Consider the following 17,479-nt stretch of genomic DNA (forward strand, 5'->3'; position numbering starts at 1 on the left):
AAATGCTAGACATTAAAATAGAAGACAATTGTCTCTTTGAAGAAATTAGAAGACTGAATGTATATTTAAATTCTGAAAAATTAATACAATGGGAAAATCAACATGTTGAAATTGATAAAAGATGGGTGGATATTTTCAGCCATTTCAAAAATGAACATATTCCATGTGAACATTTATTTATACTTGTTCAATTTTCGTTGTGCTGCCCTGGAACTAATGCAGCAGTTGAAAGAGTTTTTTTTTATTGTCAATGATTTTTCAACAAGTGAGAAATCGAGATTGAATATTGATACTCTAGCTGCAGCACTTGCCGTAAAATTCAATATGAAGGATATTTCTTGTTCAGATATTTCCAATATATTGTTAGAAGATGATACATTGACAAAAAATATTAATTCAATGGAAAAGTACTCATTTAAATAATAATTAACAGGCATGTAAGCATAATTACAATATAAAATGTTGCAAATGTTTTTATTATGCATATATCATATTTTAGTGTATTATTGTTGCAATGAATAAAATATTTCTTTTATTTACGATATATTTTTTCCAATTTAGTTGTCCTCCTTTTAATTGTAAAAAAGTTGGTCACCTTAATCTATTAGGGAGGTGTATCTTGTAGGCCTTCTCTGTGGTGACTTCCTCCCTTTGGAATATTAGACACTGGAGGTAAGATTGACCCTGCCTCTTTACTTTTCTGGAAGTTTCTGAAGATATGATTTAATCAGTGAGCCCTAACTGATAAGAAGCTGATCAAGGTGTAATTTAATGTTGGAAGACACATAGAGGCACCCTATATTAGCTGGGTGGCTATATGAACTTGTTTAAATAATAAATAACATAATCTGATGAGATGTAGGTTATATGCCTTTTTTTTTCAATCTCTTCTCCCCCCCCATCCATGAGGTGCCAAGATTTGTAGTACCCAGAGTATGTTAGCCCCCCCCCCCGCCCCCCAAAAACCTTTAAAAACTTGATTTTCCCTTTAGGAATTTGGCTAAGATGATTTGTCAAGGAATATGTATCTTCAGGGAAACGGGAAATATAAAAAATTGATCTAGCTGTTGTGAATATGTTGGTTTTGGATTTTTTCTTGTCATATTCTTTTTTATTTTTTTGCTATGTTGTCTTTGTGAGTCTCTATTTCATGTATAACACCCAGAGTCAGGTAGCTATGGAAATCTAAATCATTAAACAAATGCTGTACAATGTTTAAAAATAATGCAGAATTTAATGTTACTCTGGTCTATGATCTCTGCAAAGTTGAGAATTAAACATTACAAAGTTACATAAAGACCATTCTTGGAAGGTCATCTCTGATTCAAGCCATTTGAAGTGTGCATCAGACATTATTTTCCTCCAGTGAGCTGGAAATAGGCTCATGGATCCTCCTGAATATCCCAGCAGAACTTGAAGGGCAGCTTTTCCATCCTCTCCTTAAAGACACGGTCAAACCTTTCACTCTGGGCAACAGTCATGTGGTTCTTCCAGTCCCCAATAGTGCCTGGGAAACAATGGTTAAAATATGTCAACAGATTTTTTATTCAATTAAACTAGAGGCTATTTATGTCATCCTGTCACCAAAATGGTCATTCTTACACATTTTTCTGTGATGAAGTTTATGTTTGAATATATATGCAGTCATGTAAACAGGACGTATAGCCTGCTTGAGTTCCATGGTTTTATATATGAGAACCTAGTAAAAATCTGCTCCTTAGCAGTTCTTAAAAGTAAGTAAATACAACCTCAGATGAACAACATGACATTACATCATGTCCTGATTTATTTTATAAAAATAAACCAAAATGGAGAAGCTGTGTCTGTAAAACTTATGATTCAATAGTTTTGGAAGAATATTGGCCCACTATTCTTTAGAGCCTTGCTTCACTTAATTGAGGTTTGTGAGCATTTGTTTATGTACAGTTCATTTGAGGTCCCAGCATTTCAATCAGGTTGAGGTCTGGACTTTGACTGGACCATTGCAACACCTTAATTATTTTCCTTTTCAGCCATTCTGTGGTATTTTGGGTGGTATGCTTAGTGTCATTGTCATGTTGCATGACCCAATCTTGGCCAATCTTTAGCTTTTGGACCGCTGGCTTCACATGTGACTCTAGAATACTTCAATATACAGAGGAGTTCATGGTCTCTTCAGATGCAACTTTGGAAACCAAAGCTGTTCTGCAATGCTGTTTTTAGAGAGAAGAGGCCTTCTCCAGGCAACCTTTCTAAACAAACCATACTGTTCAGTCCTTTTTCCAGTTGTACTGTCATGAACTTTGCCTTTCTTTTTGTAAAATAAATGATGACATGGTGTAATACGTCATGTGTTGTTGTTCATCTGAGGATGTATTTACCTACTTTGAAGAACTGCTAAGGACCAGATGATTTTTACTATGTCTTGATACATAAAACCATAGGACTCAAAGAGTGTGTGCTTTCTTTTTCACATTACTGTATATAAAACATTTCAGGACTTCAGGTGGGGACTGTAGGGATGAAGATCAAAAGTTTTCCAGTGGTGCTTTACACTCTTCAGTTACCTTGCCTACTGTGGGCTTCCCTGAGTCTGAGAAAGAGGGTAATAGTTTGAAAAACCTGACTAACTTGGAACATTGCACATTCCTCAATTATCAAAGGAATGCTTAGCCACCTTCCTGTCCACTAAACAGTTCTTAGAAATCTGTATTTATAGTTTTTGGGCAGGAAATTGTTTCTTACTATCTTAACTAGAGCTGGATTACAGAAGGAAGACTTGATAAAAGGGCAAAGTTCTCCCTATCTAGAAAGTGTTGAGTGATTCCCCTGCCATAAGTATCTCTTACTGGGAAGTCATGGAATCAGTGGTCTCCCAGTGAAGTTCTAAATGATCTTGAGTTCATCCTGTTATACCAATGCTTATGAGAAACAATTGATGGCTTTTTGATCATTGGATATGGCCCTGCAGGTTTAGAGGGGCAGTTCTAAACCTGGAGAACAGTGCCCTCATGTCGGAGAGACTTTTTTTCCAGGTTGAAAATAAGTAGTGTTAGATCTGGGCAACGAGAGAACAGACTGCGGACACGAAGTGACTTAACAGCTCTTTATTAGTAGTAGTAGTGATCCAGCTTGCTCTGTGGCCGGAGGGTTCCCCTTTTATAGTACTCGGGTATGCCTCTCGACCAATCAGAGCGATACCTGTTTCCCGCTGTAGCAGCGGACCAGAGAGGAGACTTCCTCCGATATATGTTAATATCTAACACCCCTCCCCTCCTAGACGGAACGTTGCGGTTAGTAACATAATCTTTTAGGTATGTTGGAGTTTGCCTTACTCGGGAGGAGCGTCGCAGTTCGGGTTGGTTAGAAGTGGTTGCAGGATCGGATGCTTTTTCTGTTTCTCGTTCGGGGGGTTTCGTGCCTTCGTTGCTAGGGCGTTCCGGAGTCTGCTCGGTTACGTTGCTTGGGGTTTGCTCTGCTTCGTGCTCGATCTCTTGTTCAGACCTGGGCTCGCAGGTGTCGTAGTTCTCTGTGTTGGGGCTCTCGAGTGGCTGACTTTGCGTTGGTAGGTAGCTCTCGTCCTCGGTTCGAAGGTCTGAGTGTGCTAGGCGACCTCGAAGTTGATCGATGTGCCTTTTCCAGTTCCGCCCATCTTCCAGTTCCAACAGATACGATCGTGGACCCGTGATGCCAATGACCTTTGCCGGCATCCAAAATGTTCCCCCTGCATAGTTGTGGGCGTATACTGAATCCCCTAGGCTAAAGGTCCGAATTTTGCTTGTGGAGTCTGGGGGTGCTGTGGCAGAGTAATTTGGGTGAAGACGGTCCAGGTGAGACCGTAGACGGCGGCCCATGAGTAGTTCAGCGGGGCTCCTACCGGTCGTTGCGCTTGGGGTAATATGCTGAATTAGGAGGTAATGGTCAATGCGTGTTTGCCAATCACCTGGACCCATCCTAGCGAGGGCCTCTTTTGCGAATCGCACCATTCTCTCCGCCTGTCCATTTGACGCCGGATGGAATGGCGCAACAAGGGCGTGCCAAATTCCCTGACCTGCTAGATATGTCTCAAATTGCATGGCCGTGAACTGGGGCCCGTTATCGGAGACCAAGAGGTCGGGCAGGCCATGAGTGGCGAAAAGTCGCCGTAGAACCTTAATGACTGCCTCTGCCGTGGTTGAAGTCATTAGGACTACTTCTAGCCATTTCGAGTATGCATCCACAACTATAAGGAAAGTCTGACCTTGGAATGGCCCTGCGAAATCGATGTGTATTCGCGACCAGGGTGCTTTAGGCTTCTCCCATTCTGTGGCGGGCGCTTCCGGGGGTGCTGGTCTCGATTCCTGGCATGGGTCGCAAGTGGCCACCCATTCCTCTATTTCTGTGTCCATGTTTGGCCACCAAACGTAACTTCTTGCTAACGCCTTCATCCTAACAATCCCCGGATGACCCACATGTAAAGCATCTAATACATTCCTACGTAAAGCATACGGAATAACAACTCGATTCCCCCACAATGAGCAACCTTGTAACACTGAGAGTTCGTCCCGTTTTGACCAAAACACTTTGAATTCCGGGCCCACGTTTCCCTTCGGCCACCCCCTCCAAACCCAAGTTTGAACTTGCTTTATTAACATGTCTTTAGAAGAAAACCTTGCAACATCGTAGGAAGAAACCGGTCCTGAGTCCAAACAATCAATGAGCAGCACCGGTACTTCGGGAGTGGGGTCTGGCAAAAGGTCCGGTAGTGGGCAACGGCTGAGTGCGTCTGCGTGTCCTAGAGTGGAACCCGGTCGATGAATTAATTTGTATGAGTACGCAGCCAGGAAAACAGTCCACCTGGTCATGCGTGGAGAAAGGGAGACTGGAGTGGGGCGGTTTCCCGCCAAAAGTCCCAACAGCGGTTTGTGATCTGTAATCAGTTCAAAATCGCGGCCATAGAGGTATTCGTGGAAACGTTTTACTCCAGCTACAGCAGCTAGCGCTTCCCTGTCCATCTGGCTGTAATTCCTCTCTGCCGATGAAAGAGTCCTGGAGTAGAAGGCGATGGGTGCTTCTTTTCCGTCGGGCATCCGGTGGCTGAGGACTGCGCCGACTCCAAAAGGTGATGCGTCGCAGGTCAATACCAGCGGTAGTGTCTGGCTGTATTGGACTAACAGTGAGTCAGTGGTGAGCAGGCGCTTTACTCCGGCAAAAGCTGCTGCTTCGGATCGTCCCCATTTCCATGGTGTGTTGCTCTGGAGTAGACGGTGTAGTGGCTCAGCAACGGTCACCTTCTGTCTCAGAAAAACGCTGTAGAAGTTAAGTAGTCCGAGGAAGGCCTGCAACTCGGTCTGATTTCGTGGTGTGGGGCGTCCTGGATCGCCTTAATTTTCTTTGAAGTGGGGTGTATTCCCTGACCATCGATTTTATAACCCAGGAATTCTACGCTAGGCACGTTAATTTGGCATTTTTCCTTTTTGAGGCAGAGACCCTTTTCTCTGATTCTGGCCAAAACAGTTCTGACTCTTTTATTTAATTGCTCCTCGTTTGCAGTGGATACCAAGATGTCGTCAAAATAGGGGACGACTCCCGGTATCCCTTGCAAAAGTCATTCCATGACGCTCTGGAACAATCCTGGAGCAATACTCACGCCGAATTGTAGCCGGTTGCATTTGAATGCTCCTCTATGCGTCACTATAGTTTGGGCCTCCGCTGTGGCGCTATCAACGGGCAGCTGCTGGTAAGCTTGTGCCATGTCTAATTTTGCAAATACCTTTCCTGGCCCCAACGAGTGCAATAAGTGCTGTACTACAGGCACAGGATATGCGCTTTGTTGTAGCGCGACATTAATTGTGCATTTATAGTCCGCGCAGATGCGGACTGATCCGTCTGGTTTGACTGGGGTCACGATGGGCGTTTCCCAGCGTGCGTGATCCACCGGCTCAAGGATTCCTTGCTCCACTAACTTATCTATTTCCTTATCTATTTTTGGGCGGAGTGCAAAAGGCACTCGTCTCGGTTTAAGTCGGATTGGCGCCACTTTGGGGTCTAAATTGAATGAAATCGGTTTACCCACATACTTACCCAGACCGGGGCTGAACACATCCTCGAACTCCTTAAAAATCTGCTCAGCGCTGCTGTTTCCCACAGCGTTGATTCCGGTGACTTCTAGCCCCAAGGATTCAAACCAATCCAGTCCTAGGAGGTTTTGTAATGGTGCGCTGGCGATGGTCACGGGCAGCTGGGCTACGATGTCCTTGAAACGGATCTGGAACGTGCCTTGGCCTACGATGGGGACTCGGTTCCCCTGGTAGTCTCGTAGCAGGATGTCTGGAGCGCGTAGTTGGCTCTTTTTGAGGCTAGGGATAGCCTGTTTCATGGATGCCCATGAAATGATCGTCAGGGACGATCCTGTGTCAACTTCCAGCTCGCAAGGTGAGCCCTCCAAGAGGACTGTGACTTTCAGCTTTTTAGGCCGCTTGGTGCAGACCTGGCTTATTCTTGTGAGATACGTTCGCAATTCCTCTCTCTGGGTCAACTCTATCTCATCATCTGTCTCCTGAAAATACTCTCGTTGAGCGTCTTGATAGAACGCTCTCTCAGCTCTTTGTGTGTAGTCTCTCTGGGAATATGCTCGCTCAGCTCCTTGTGTGTAATCTCTCTGGGGATACGCTCGCTCAGCTCTTTGGGAATTTTCTCTCTGGGTAAACACTTGTGGATTTCTCTCTGGGCGCCCTTTTTGATTTCGCCAAGCCCCTGGGTTGGGCTTCTGTTGGCGGTACATGGGTGGCTGCCGTGAGGCAGGGACTTCGCTCCGGCACACTCGTGCGATGTGCCCAAGTTTGTTGCAGTGCAAACAAACAACGTTCCTGAACCTACAGGTAGACCTGGGGTGATTCCCTCCGCAACTTGCGCAGGGCGGCAAACGGAATCCGGGTTTCCCCCCAGGCCTCATGTGACTGCTCCGCATCAGGTGACTGTCCTCGAACTCGGGATCCTCGTAGTCGGGGCTTGTGTCCTCGTAGTGAACTCTGGGTTGCCTTGGTGCTGGCTGGTTTACGCTGAACCCCCGTTGTATGGTTACCGATGATTTCTCCGCTGACTCTGACGCTCTTGCTTCGTTTAGAGCTATCTGTAGGGTTAAATTCGGGTTTGCCAACAGCTTCTTTTGTAGTGAAATTAACCCACAGATTAGCTGCGCTAAGATATGCTCGTCCAGATCCCTGAACTCGCAGTGAGTTGCTGCTTTACGCAGGGCTGCAACATATTGATTTATTGATTCTCCCGCTTTCTGGTTCCGCGTGTTGAATTCCTTGCGGCACACATGGCGGGAAGGTTTTGGCGCGTAATGAGTCTCTGGCGTCTGTTGCAATGCCGTCCATGATACTGCCTGTATCGGAGTAGGCGCAGTGAGGTCTCTGGCCGTGTTGAAGACTTTCTTCCCGCAGTAGCCGAGGAAAATGTTTTTCTTTCGGGCGTCGGTGATCCCCGTGTATTCGTTCGCTTCGAGAAAACACTCGAAGCGAATCATGAAGGCTTCCCACTCGTCGTTCGCTGGGTCGAATGGAGCGGGGGGAGTGTGCATCGCCATCTTCTCTCGTTTGAATTTGCCGCGCTGCGGTGACCGAGATGGCTGTCGGAATTTCTGCCGAATTCCTGGGCTGGATCAAATCCGGAGATTCTGTAGTAGTGTTCTTCGTCCTATCTGCCTCTCGATCCCACCCTCGTCGCCAATGTTAGATCTGGGCAACGAGAGAACAGACTGCGGACACGAAGTGACTTAACAGCTCTTTATTAGTAGTAGTAGTGATCCAGCTTGCTCTGTGGCCGGAGGGTTCCCCTTTTATAGTACTCGGGTACGCCTCTCGACCAATCAGAGCGATACCTGTTTCCCGCTGTAGCAGCGGACCAGAGAGGAGACTTCCTCCGATATATGTTAATATCTAACAAGTAGATTTGCCTTTCCAGGTTGAAATGATTAGCTAGTGACATCACTGTTTCCAGGAAGATGTCCCAGGAGTGGTGTTTCTTTCATGTTCCCAACAAGGTGCTAGAGAGAATGACAGGAGCTCACTCCACCATGCAGCAGCACTCAGATTTCACACATGGGCTTGCTAACTTCCAACCCAGAGTCCTAACCCTACTGTAATCCTGGTGGAGGAGATTACCCAAGATAGAGAGGGAAGAGGTTGTGTCTCTACCAGAGGTGGTATTCATCCAGTTCTGAAAGGTTCTGGAGAACCATTAGTGGAAATTTTGAGTAGTTTGGAGAACCGGCAAATAGGCTGGCCCTGCCCCCACTGCCTCCCAGTGTCCCAGCTGATCTTATTTTGTTGCCTTAAACAGGAGAATGGAACTGGAAAGCAGGTTAGTGGGGTGGGAAAGGAATGGGGATTTTGGAGTATCCTCCTCCTGCCACGCCCACAAAGCCACGCCATGCCAACCGAGCCACACCCAAAGAACCAGTAGTAAAAAAAATTGAATCTTACCACTGGTCTCCACCATCCTAAAGTAGTCGGTAGGAGCTAAAACAATCCACTCCCAAAGGATCATTAGACTGTGCAACCAACAGAATGATCATTGAAACAGGTCGGATTATATCCACACCTGAAATTTGTTAGGGTGAAAAGGGGAACACCACTTCAAGGTTGGCACAACTAAGAAAGGCTTACGGCTGCCTCAAATGTAGGCTGCTGATGAGGCAAACACAACATCATGGAGAGATAGCAGAAAGAGTGATATGTCCATTCCACTTCAGAAAGTGCCTTTCTAATTAAGGTGGTAATCATTGAAATAGGTCGGATTATATCCACACCTAAAATTTGTTTGGGTGAACAGGACAACACCAACATTGGCACAACTAAGAAAAGCTTACGGCTGCCTCAAATGTAGGCTGCTGATGAGGCAAACACAACATCATGGAGAAACCCCAGAAAGAGAGGCTGTTGGGACATATCCATACCACTTTAGAAAGCGCCTTTCAGATGAAGGTGACAACCTTGGTTTCAGATGAAGCCTGGCACATTTCAAAAGCCCCAGAGTATGAATTATTACTGATCTTCCTTTACAGAGAAAGTCTCCATCGCTGCACTTGGATTTCAAACAAGGGCTTGCTAACTTTCAACCCAATGTCCTAACGATGTGATCTTCTTTTGTTGCACTAAGCAGGAGAACGGACCTTGAAGCACGTTAGTGGGGTGGGGAAGGAATGGGGATTTTGCAGCATCCTTCTGCCACACCCACAAAGTCACACACGCAAAGCCACGCCATGCCCACCGAGCCACACCCACAGAACTGAAAAGAAGAACACCACTTCAACATTGGTATAACTAATAAAGGCTTACGGTTTTCTCAAATATAGGCTGCTGATGAGGCAAACACAACATCATGGAGAGACCCCAGAAAGAGAGGCTGTTGGGACATATCCACACCACTTTAGAAAGCGCCTTTCAGATGAAGGTGACAACCCTGGTTTCAGATGAAGGGTGGCACATTCCAAAAACCCCAGAGTATGAATTATTACTGATCTACCTTTGCGAAGAAAGTTTCCTTTGCTGAAATCTAGAATCTCAGGAGGCAAGAACGTGTAGTTTGCTCTAGAATCCACCTTCATGTTTTCAAATGTAGCTTTATCCACCACATCATCCACCTCCTTTTCAGTTAGTTCTCTTCCTAGGAAGTTGCATATTTTCAGTACGGAACTTCTCAAATCCTGCAGTTTGATACAGCTTTATATTAGTTTATCCCTAACAATGGAGAAAAGATGGAAAATTTTGTTGATATCTTTGGGGAATTCTCAAGATTACTTCTTCGTTATACATATCTTGCATATTAAACTTTAATTATTTTCAATCTCTTCTGAGCCCAATCAGGAAAATATTATGAGAGACTTTGGTTTAGATTTTGCTGATTACAGGCACATTGTGCTAATAGGATTTCCCTTATTTATGAAGTCTATCAAAAATTAGATCAGCTTTGTTTTGCTAAACCGGTTTACAAGACATGCATCGTGTGAATTCTAGCATGACAAGCCAAGTGCTCACAAATATAGCTTTTAATAATCTTTTTAATATCAAGCTGACGGCACTCTAGTTTCCTGGATCCTCCACCATGCTTTTGAAGAGATAGAAATTTATTTTTCTTCAGAGATCTCATCAGTCATCCAGGAGATCACCGAAAAAACCAAGATTGGCTCTGGTTCTTCTGCTACTCCCTATTGCATAAGTTACTTATACATCTCATCATTTCCAAAGCTTCCTGTTCTTAATGATTGTTCATATTGCACTACACAACACAAACACATCTTACCTTTTTCATTTCTTCATAAGACAGGAAGAGAATATTGAAATCACCCTTATGAGAATTCCAGCCTTCTACATGGTCTAGCCACGAACTATAAATCACTGATAGGAGAAAATGAGTTTAACATAAACATGAGGATTAATACTTGAATGTCCTGCACTTAATTTTATTATCCTGGTGGGCCTAAAGATCAAAGCATGATAGTTTAACAAGAGGCTATCCTAACATCTACATGGTCTAGTCACGAAATACAAAATACGAACTGCAAAACACTGATAGGTTCAACTCGGTCATGCAATGATCCAGCTACCATCTGTGTCAGGGATAATCATCACAATAGCACTTAGATTTATATACTGCTTCATAGTGCTTTTACAGTCCTCTGTAAGCAGTTCACAGAGTCAGCATATTGCCCCAACAATCTGGGTCCTCATTTAATCCACCTCGGAAGGATGGAAGGCTGAGTCAACCTTCAGCCTGGTGAAATTCGATCTACCAAACTGCTGGCAGCTGGCAGTCTACAGAAGTAGCCTGCAGTATTGCATTGTGACAACTCCACCACCACAGCTCTTTCTACATTGTTAATGCTTGAGTTTCCTCCATTGTGGAGGTGGAGTTGTCACAATTTCTCTCCATTTTCTCCTCCATATTAAATATACCTTAGTATTTCTCATCTCTCTCCATAATAAGCTGCCTTCTCTTGCCTCTCCCTTTCACTTTTACATCAAAGTTCTCCTAGGAGCCCTTCATTCTTCTGCACCCACTCTTCCTACTAAAAAATATTTGTGTGGAATATTTGCATTATAGAGAATCATTATTTATTTCTTATGTAAGGAGAGAGAGTGGATTGTTTGTTCTTGGTGGGAAGAGGATTGAAATATATTCATAGTCTTTTATCTAAAACAAAAATGGACAAAATGTTGACATGATCAAATTCTTCTTACCTTTGCCAGCCACAAACCTCTCAAAGAATATATCAAAGTCTTTTGGGGTTTCTATTTTGACTGATAGTTTGCGAAAATGATAGTTAGAAGCCAAGACATCCTTTGGATTTCGAAACACATAAATAATCTGTAAGAGAAAGATGATAATACCTAGTCAAAAAAACAAGAAAAAAAACAAGAAAAAAGAGAGATTGACAGCAAAGCGTACAGAGTGTTTATCAAGTAACTCTCATACATTCATCTAACAGGTTCCATTCTATCACGGGATCTCAAAGCTCATTAGCAAAACCATGTTTGAGAGCCTTCCAGCAGACCATCAGGATTGGGGCCAACATCGACTTGGGGGAAAGATTTTCCATATGGCAGAAGAAAAGTCTTTCCTCCTGGCTCCTGCCTGACAAATCTAAAGAGCAAACTAGTAACCAATGTAGTTTCCAAAGCGGAGGTGTAATGAATATAATTCTAGAGAAACACCAATGCCCATTGCGTCTGCATTTTGCACCAGTAAAGCTTCCGGTGACGAGGGCATGATTGACTGAGAGTAGAAATTGTGAGAAGGGATTTGAGGGCTAAAAATAGCAGCCCTCAACTTGATATGCTCCAGATATGTTAAGATAGCAACTGGCCATGCAACACCAAATGTTACAATCTATCTGGGTGTGTCACCTTGGAAAAAATAAGCTTAAGTGGTTTAATATTCAGTTTGGTTGTTAGCTCTTTCTGCTGGGCATGACCTTTTGATTTTAAGACTGTTTTGTTTGTGTTCCCCCCCTCACACTTCAGAATTTGCTATTCCAACATATTGCAACAATATAATATTTTTGTGTACCCTTGCCTGTTTCTTAATAAAACATTCAGACATAGAGCTAAAGAAAAAGAACACAGGGAGCTCCCCACTCTACCTCATTAGTTAACAAAATATGTCCTACTTTTGCTCTTCTTTTTCGTAATCCTTTGGGTACCAAATAGTAGGGAAGATGGGAACAAATGACACGAGGTGATGGGCGACTAGGTAAATCTACATGGAATATATTATACTCCAGCCATGGTGCTCGGTCAATTAGGGTTATATTTTCAGTTCCATCTTGGTGACCTTCATAAACAATTAAGCTGACAATATTCTGAGTCCACACAGTGCCTGCAAATAAGGAATAATTAAATTAATTCACCCATCATTATTTGGAGAAAGTTGAATTTATGCAAAGCCAACCTTCCTATCAGGGAGAATAGCAAATGTTTCAGAGATGCACAAAGACAATCAACTCTACTAAAATTGATAGATTAAGCTGATGGATGGATGAGAAAAGAATAGCTATTTATTTACACATTTATTTCTATCCTGCCTTTTTTAGTTTTAGACTCAAGGTGGCAAACATACCTAATACTTCCTCCTCCTCCTCCTATTTTCCTCACAACAACCCTGTAAGGTAGATTGGACTAAGAGAAAGTGACTAGCCAAGGTTACTAATGTAGCCAATGTAGAGTAAAATATAAACAATGAAAGTAGAGATTTAGCATCTTATTTTCCCTACATTTCCAGCCTCTTATAAAATGCTAAATGTTAAAATCTGGTTATAGTCAACAGCATCACAGCAACCAAATACTAAGGAACTGAATAACAACATTGGACACAAGATTAACTCTTTCTTGGAAGACATATTTGAACTTACCAGATCTAGGATATGTGATTATGAATATATCATCATCTCGGATTTCAAAACTGTCCAGTGAATCTAAATTTTCAGGTGAGGAGAAGCGAGTTATGAAATAGATTCCTTTGTATTTATACAGGGACTTATCCACTGGCTCCATTGCTTCAGCTGTTGATGTAATAATAGAGCATTTATCAATACTTCCCACATTTATGGTCAAAATTGTATTAATTCAGTTCTTTAAAAATCATGAATCCTGCTCACATAAAGGAAAATATTATATATATATATATTTGTGTTGTAATTGTACTGATAAATAAATAAAGGGAGACTAGGATAGATCTATTTTGAGCTAATCAGCTCTGATCAGCTCAACCCCAGTCATACCAGGGGTTGTAACACAAATACATACATATATATATATATGTATGTATGTATGTATGTATGTATGTATGTATGTATGTATGATAAATAAAGTCATACCAGGGGTTGTAACACAAATACATACATACATACATACATACATACATACATACATAAATATAACATAACATAACATAACATAACATAACATAACATAACATAACATAACATAACATAACATAATATAATATAATATAATATAAGATTTCCTTAATTAATTCATTAGTTCCATGATCTCAATTTTCATTGACAAATGTTTCCATTGGAAAGAGTTAATTTGTTGTTTTTCTTGGAATCTAAAAATTCTGTGTATAAGAGAAAGTTTTAATTACAATGTTAAGAACATACTAATTGCAATTTTTTTCTTACCTTACCTTATCTACATAGACTCTGACAGTCACTCATGTCATGTCCTTAAGCCAGCTTATTTGCAATGGTTTGTTAATGTTCTTATACTCCAGTCGAGTGCTCAAATACTTAAGAAGGCTGATCTTTAATCAATCATTGTGTCAGCAATGTACTTCTGTATTCCAAAAATGAGCAAGAGAGGACATCGAACACAATTGAGTAGTAATCTAATTCGGAAAGGTGTTGCTGTAAAAATCAGTATGTTTTAAAAATACAAAAGCACTTCTGATTCACATGCCAAGTATTTGTAATTTATCCTTGTATGAAGAATTATGGATTTACCAGTAGATGAAGCCAGAACAATGTTATTGCATTGTTATTTTCATACCTAATCCCAATTTCCATATATAAATTTACATAAGAGTTGTTATATTATTGTCCCCCCCCAAAGGGAAGAGTACCTCATTATGGGGAAAACCCCTGCATGAAATATTATTCAGGCTATTTAAGGAATTATTTTATTGTACAATGTTGCAATCTTTAATTTTTTTAAAATAAATAATTGTTTTTATTTTAAAACAAACACAACACATAAAATCTTTTTTTGCTTACTTTAGAAAGTGTACCAGTTGGTTACAAAAAGCTTCCGTGCATCTCTTCCACAGTCATCAAACATAATTCATAATAACTCAAGTATTTTAATTCAAAATATATACATATTTCCATCATCTTACCCCCATTTACATTTGACTATAATTGTTTAAATGTCCTTCATCATAAAATATACCAAGATTTAATACATAACCACATAGTTACATTTCATTTACTATTTCTAAGATCCTACAATAACACTGAATCTTTATGTCCTATTCTAGTTAAACATTCATAATATTCAATAACAAAAATTTCTAATTCTTCTTTCCAAATCATTATTTGCAATTTGCATCCAATTTCCTTATGTTGTACCCTTGCCTATATATACCTTATTATCATCATCCCTCCTTTATTTACCTATATCCAATATCATAACATTTTCCCCCTAATATTCAAAACTTAACTATATTTAACTTAGTTCTTTTTGTAATTATTTTTTCTATAAAATCCAAGAGGGTTTCTAATCTTCCGTTCATGGCTACCATCCATTATTGCTTATCATGATACTACACATTGTATACATTATTATCATTATCAATTATTCGTTTAACTATATCTATTATCACTAAATTTCACTACGTTTAGCTATTTTTAAGTCATACTCTTCCATCTATCCACCTGTAGCTTTCCAGTAACAAAACAGTCTCATATCTTCTGCTGTTTGTGGTATCAGTCCTCTTATCTTCTCTTTAATCAATTTTGTATGGACTCCTCTTAGCAACTCTTTGCTTATAAAATCTCTCATGTAATTTCGGTGCCCTTCTTCTGTTTCCTTAATCCGCTTATATTTAATTGTCAGTGGTGTTATCAATAATATTGCTAATAAGGTTTCTCTCTTTAAATCCATAAATTCTTTTATTTTTTCTTCTTCTGTATCTTACCATCTGAAGTAAGTTTCGTCTCCATTTAATTCCTCTTTCAATATTCCACTCTTTGCATTTTCAGACCAATCACCATTAATATCAGTTTTAGTTTGTTTATATTCATTTTCCTCTTCAGTTTTTTGAATTTTAACTGCCACTTTATCCATTTGATAAGCCTCTTTAACTTCTCCGTCATATTTTGCTGTCAATTGGATTAAATCATCCAACTTCTTCTCAATCTTCTCACGTGTATTTGATAATTTCGAGCAGTTCCACTGTGAAGGGAGGAAGAAAACTTTGGCTTCTCTCTGCCACAGCATTCAACGTGGCTGTTTTTCTCCTTCTTGGGCTCATGCACACAGAGCAAACATGAGAAGGAGGCGAAAATAGCCAGGTTGAACACCAGAAGACTTGCCCAAACTTTTCTGTGGGTTCGGTGGGCGTGGTTTGGGTGGGTGTGGCTTGGTAGAAAGGTATTGCCCCACCTTGCCGTCAGTGACATTGAGTTTGCCACGCCCACTCAGTCACATGAACACCCTCACGAAGCCACGTTACCCAACCGGTAGGGAAAAAATTTGAAACCACCACTGGTCAGGTAGCTATGGAAATCTAAATCAATAAACAAATGCTGTGCAATTTTTAAAAATAATGAAGAATTTAATGTTGCTCTGTCCTATAGTCCCTGCAGAGTTGAGAATTAAAAATTACAAGACTACATAAAGACCATTCTTGGAAGGTCATCTCTGATTCAAGCCATTTGAAAATTTATATCACACGTTATTTTCATCCACTGAGCTGGAAATAGGCTCATGGATCCTCCTGAATATCCCAGCAGAACTTGAAGGGCAGCTTTTCCATCCTCTCCTTAAAGACACGGTCAAACCTTTCACTCTGGGCAACAGTCATGAGGTTCTTCCAGTCCCCAATAGTGCCTGGGAAACAATGGTTAAAAATATGTTAACAGTTTTTTTTTTATTCAATTAAACTAGAGGCTATTTTATGTCATCCTGTCACCAAAATGGTCATTCTTACGCATTTTTCTGTGACTAAGTTTGTGTTTGAATGTATATACAGTCATGTAAACAGGACGTGTATCCTACTTGAGTTCCATGGTTTTATGTATGAGAACATAGTAAAAATCTGCTCCTTAGCAGTTCTTAAAAGTAAGTAAATACAACCTCAGATGAACAAAATGACATTACACCATGTCCTGATTTATTTTATAAAAAGAAACAAAATGGAGAAGCTGTGTCTTTAAAACTTACGATTCAATAGTTTTGGAAGAATTTTCATTCCATTTTGGAAGAATTTGGCTCACTATTCTTTGCAACATTACTTTACAACGTTACATAATGGAAGTTTGTGAGCATTTGTTTATGTACAGTTCACTTGTAGTCCCACCGTAGCAATCAGGTTGAGGTCTGGACTTTGACTGGCCCATTGCAACACCTCAATTCTTTTCCTTTTCAGCAATTCTGTGGTATTTTTGCTGATGTTCTTAGGGTCATTGTCCTGTTGCATGACCCAATCTTGGCCAATCTTTAGCTGACAGACCGCTGGCTTCACATGTGACTCTGGAATAATTTGGCATTAATGGAGTTGATGGTCAATTCAGTGACTGCAAGGTGTCCAGATCCTGTGACTACAAAACAAGTCTAAATCATCCCCCCTCCACCACCATGCTTGATGGTTAGTATAGGATGTTTGTGCTGATATCCATGTTTGATTTTTGCCAAACGTGGCACATTGTATTATGGCCAAACATCTCCACTTTGGTCTCATTCGTCCAAAGGACAGTGTTCCAGAAGTCTTGTGATTTGTTCAGCTGCAACTATGGAAACCAAAGCTGTGCTGCCATGCTGTTTTTAGAGAGAGAGACTTCTTTGTCACTGTAGTCATGGAACCAATGGTCTCCCAGGGAGGTTCTAAATTATCTTGAGTTCACCCAGTTGGTTCAATGCTTAAGAGAAATGATTGATGGTTTCTGATCATTGGATAGGTCCCTGCAGGTTTAGAGGAGATAGGTCTAAGACTGGAGGACAGTGCATTCATATGTCGGAGAGACTTTTTTTTCAGTTTGATAATAAGTAGATTAGCCTTTCCTGGTTGAAAAGATTAGTCAGTGACATCACTTATACTCCAGTTGAGTGCTCAAATACTTAAGAAGGCTGACCTTTAGTCAATCATTGTGTCAGCAATGGAACTTCCTGGAGCAATGGCGGTTTGCCCGTGAGCTCCGTATGTTTGCGGGGCTCGTTTGGGAGAGCAGGGGTGCTGTCGGTCCCCTGTGTCATCTTTGAGGACCGAATCCAGTGAGTGACCACCCTGGTTTTTC

General features: G+C 41.2%; 1 protein-coding gene across 1 annotated transcript; it reads right to left on the bottom strand.

Annotated features, from left to right (window-relative positions):
* Positions 1–1,317: 1,317 nt before the first annotated feature.
* Positions 1,318–13,742, bottom strand: LOC309388065 (amine sulfotransferase-like). The gene is made up of 7 exons (XM_081945038.1): positions 13,654–13,742; positions 12,875–13,024; positions 12,134–12,342; positions 11,205–11,331; positions 10,267–10,361; positions 9,490–9,670; positions 1,318–1,507 (listed from the first exon to the last, which is right to left on the bottom strand). The coding sequence occupies exons 2-7, from the start codon at positions 13,014–13,016 to the stop codon at positions 1,383–1,385; spliced, it is 879 nt and encodes a 292-aa protein (XP_081801164.1). The 5' UTR covers positions 13,017–13,024; positions 13,654–13,742; the 3' UTR covers positions 1,318–1,382.
* Positions 13,743–17,479: the final 3,737 nt, after the last annotated feature.

The sequence above is a fragment of the Natrix helvetica genome (assembly GCF_964273705.1).
Source record: "Natrix helvetica genome assembly, chromosome: 2".
In the NCBI taxonomy this organism is placed as follows: Eukaryota; Metazoa; Chordata; class Lepidosauria; order Squamata; family Natricidae; genus Natrix; species Natrix helvetica.

Coding starts and splice junctions, on each gene's coding strand:
- LOC309388065 (XM_081945038.1), bottom strand. CDS start 13,016: ATGGAGCCAGTGGATAAGTCCCTGTATAAATACAAAGGAATCTATTTC. Junction 11,332..12,133: donor TACGAAAAAGAAGAGCAAAA/GTAGGACATATT, acceptor TTTCTCTTACAG/ATTATTTATGTGTTTCGAAA. Junction 1,508..9,489: donor AGGAAACTTTCTTCGCAAAG/GTAGATCAGTAA, acceptor ATTGTTTCCCAG/GCACTATTGGGGACTGGAAG.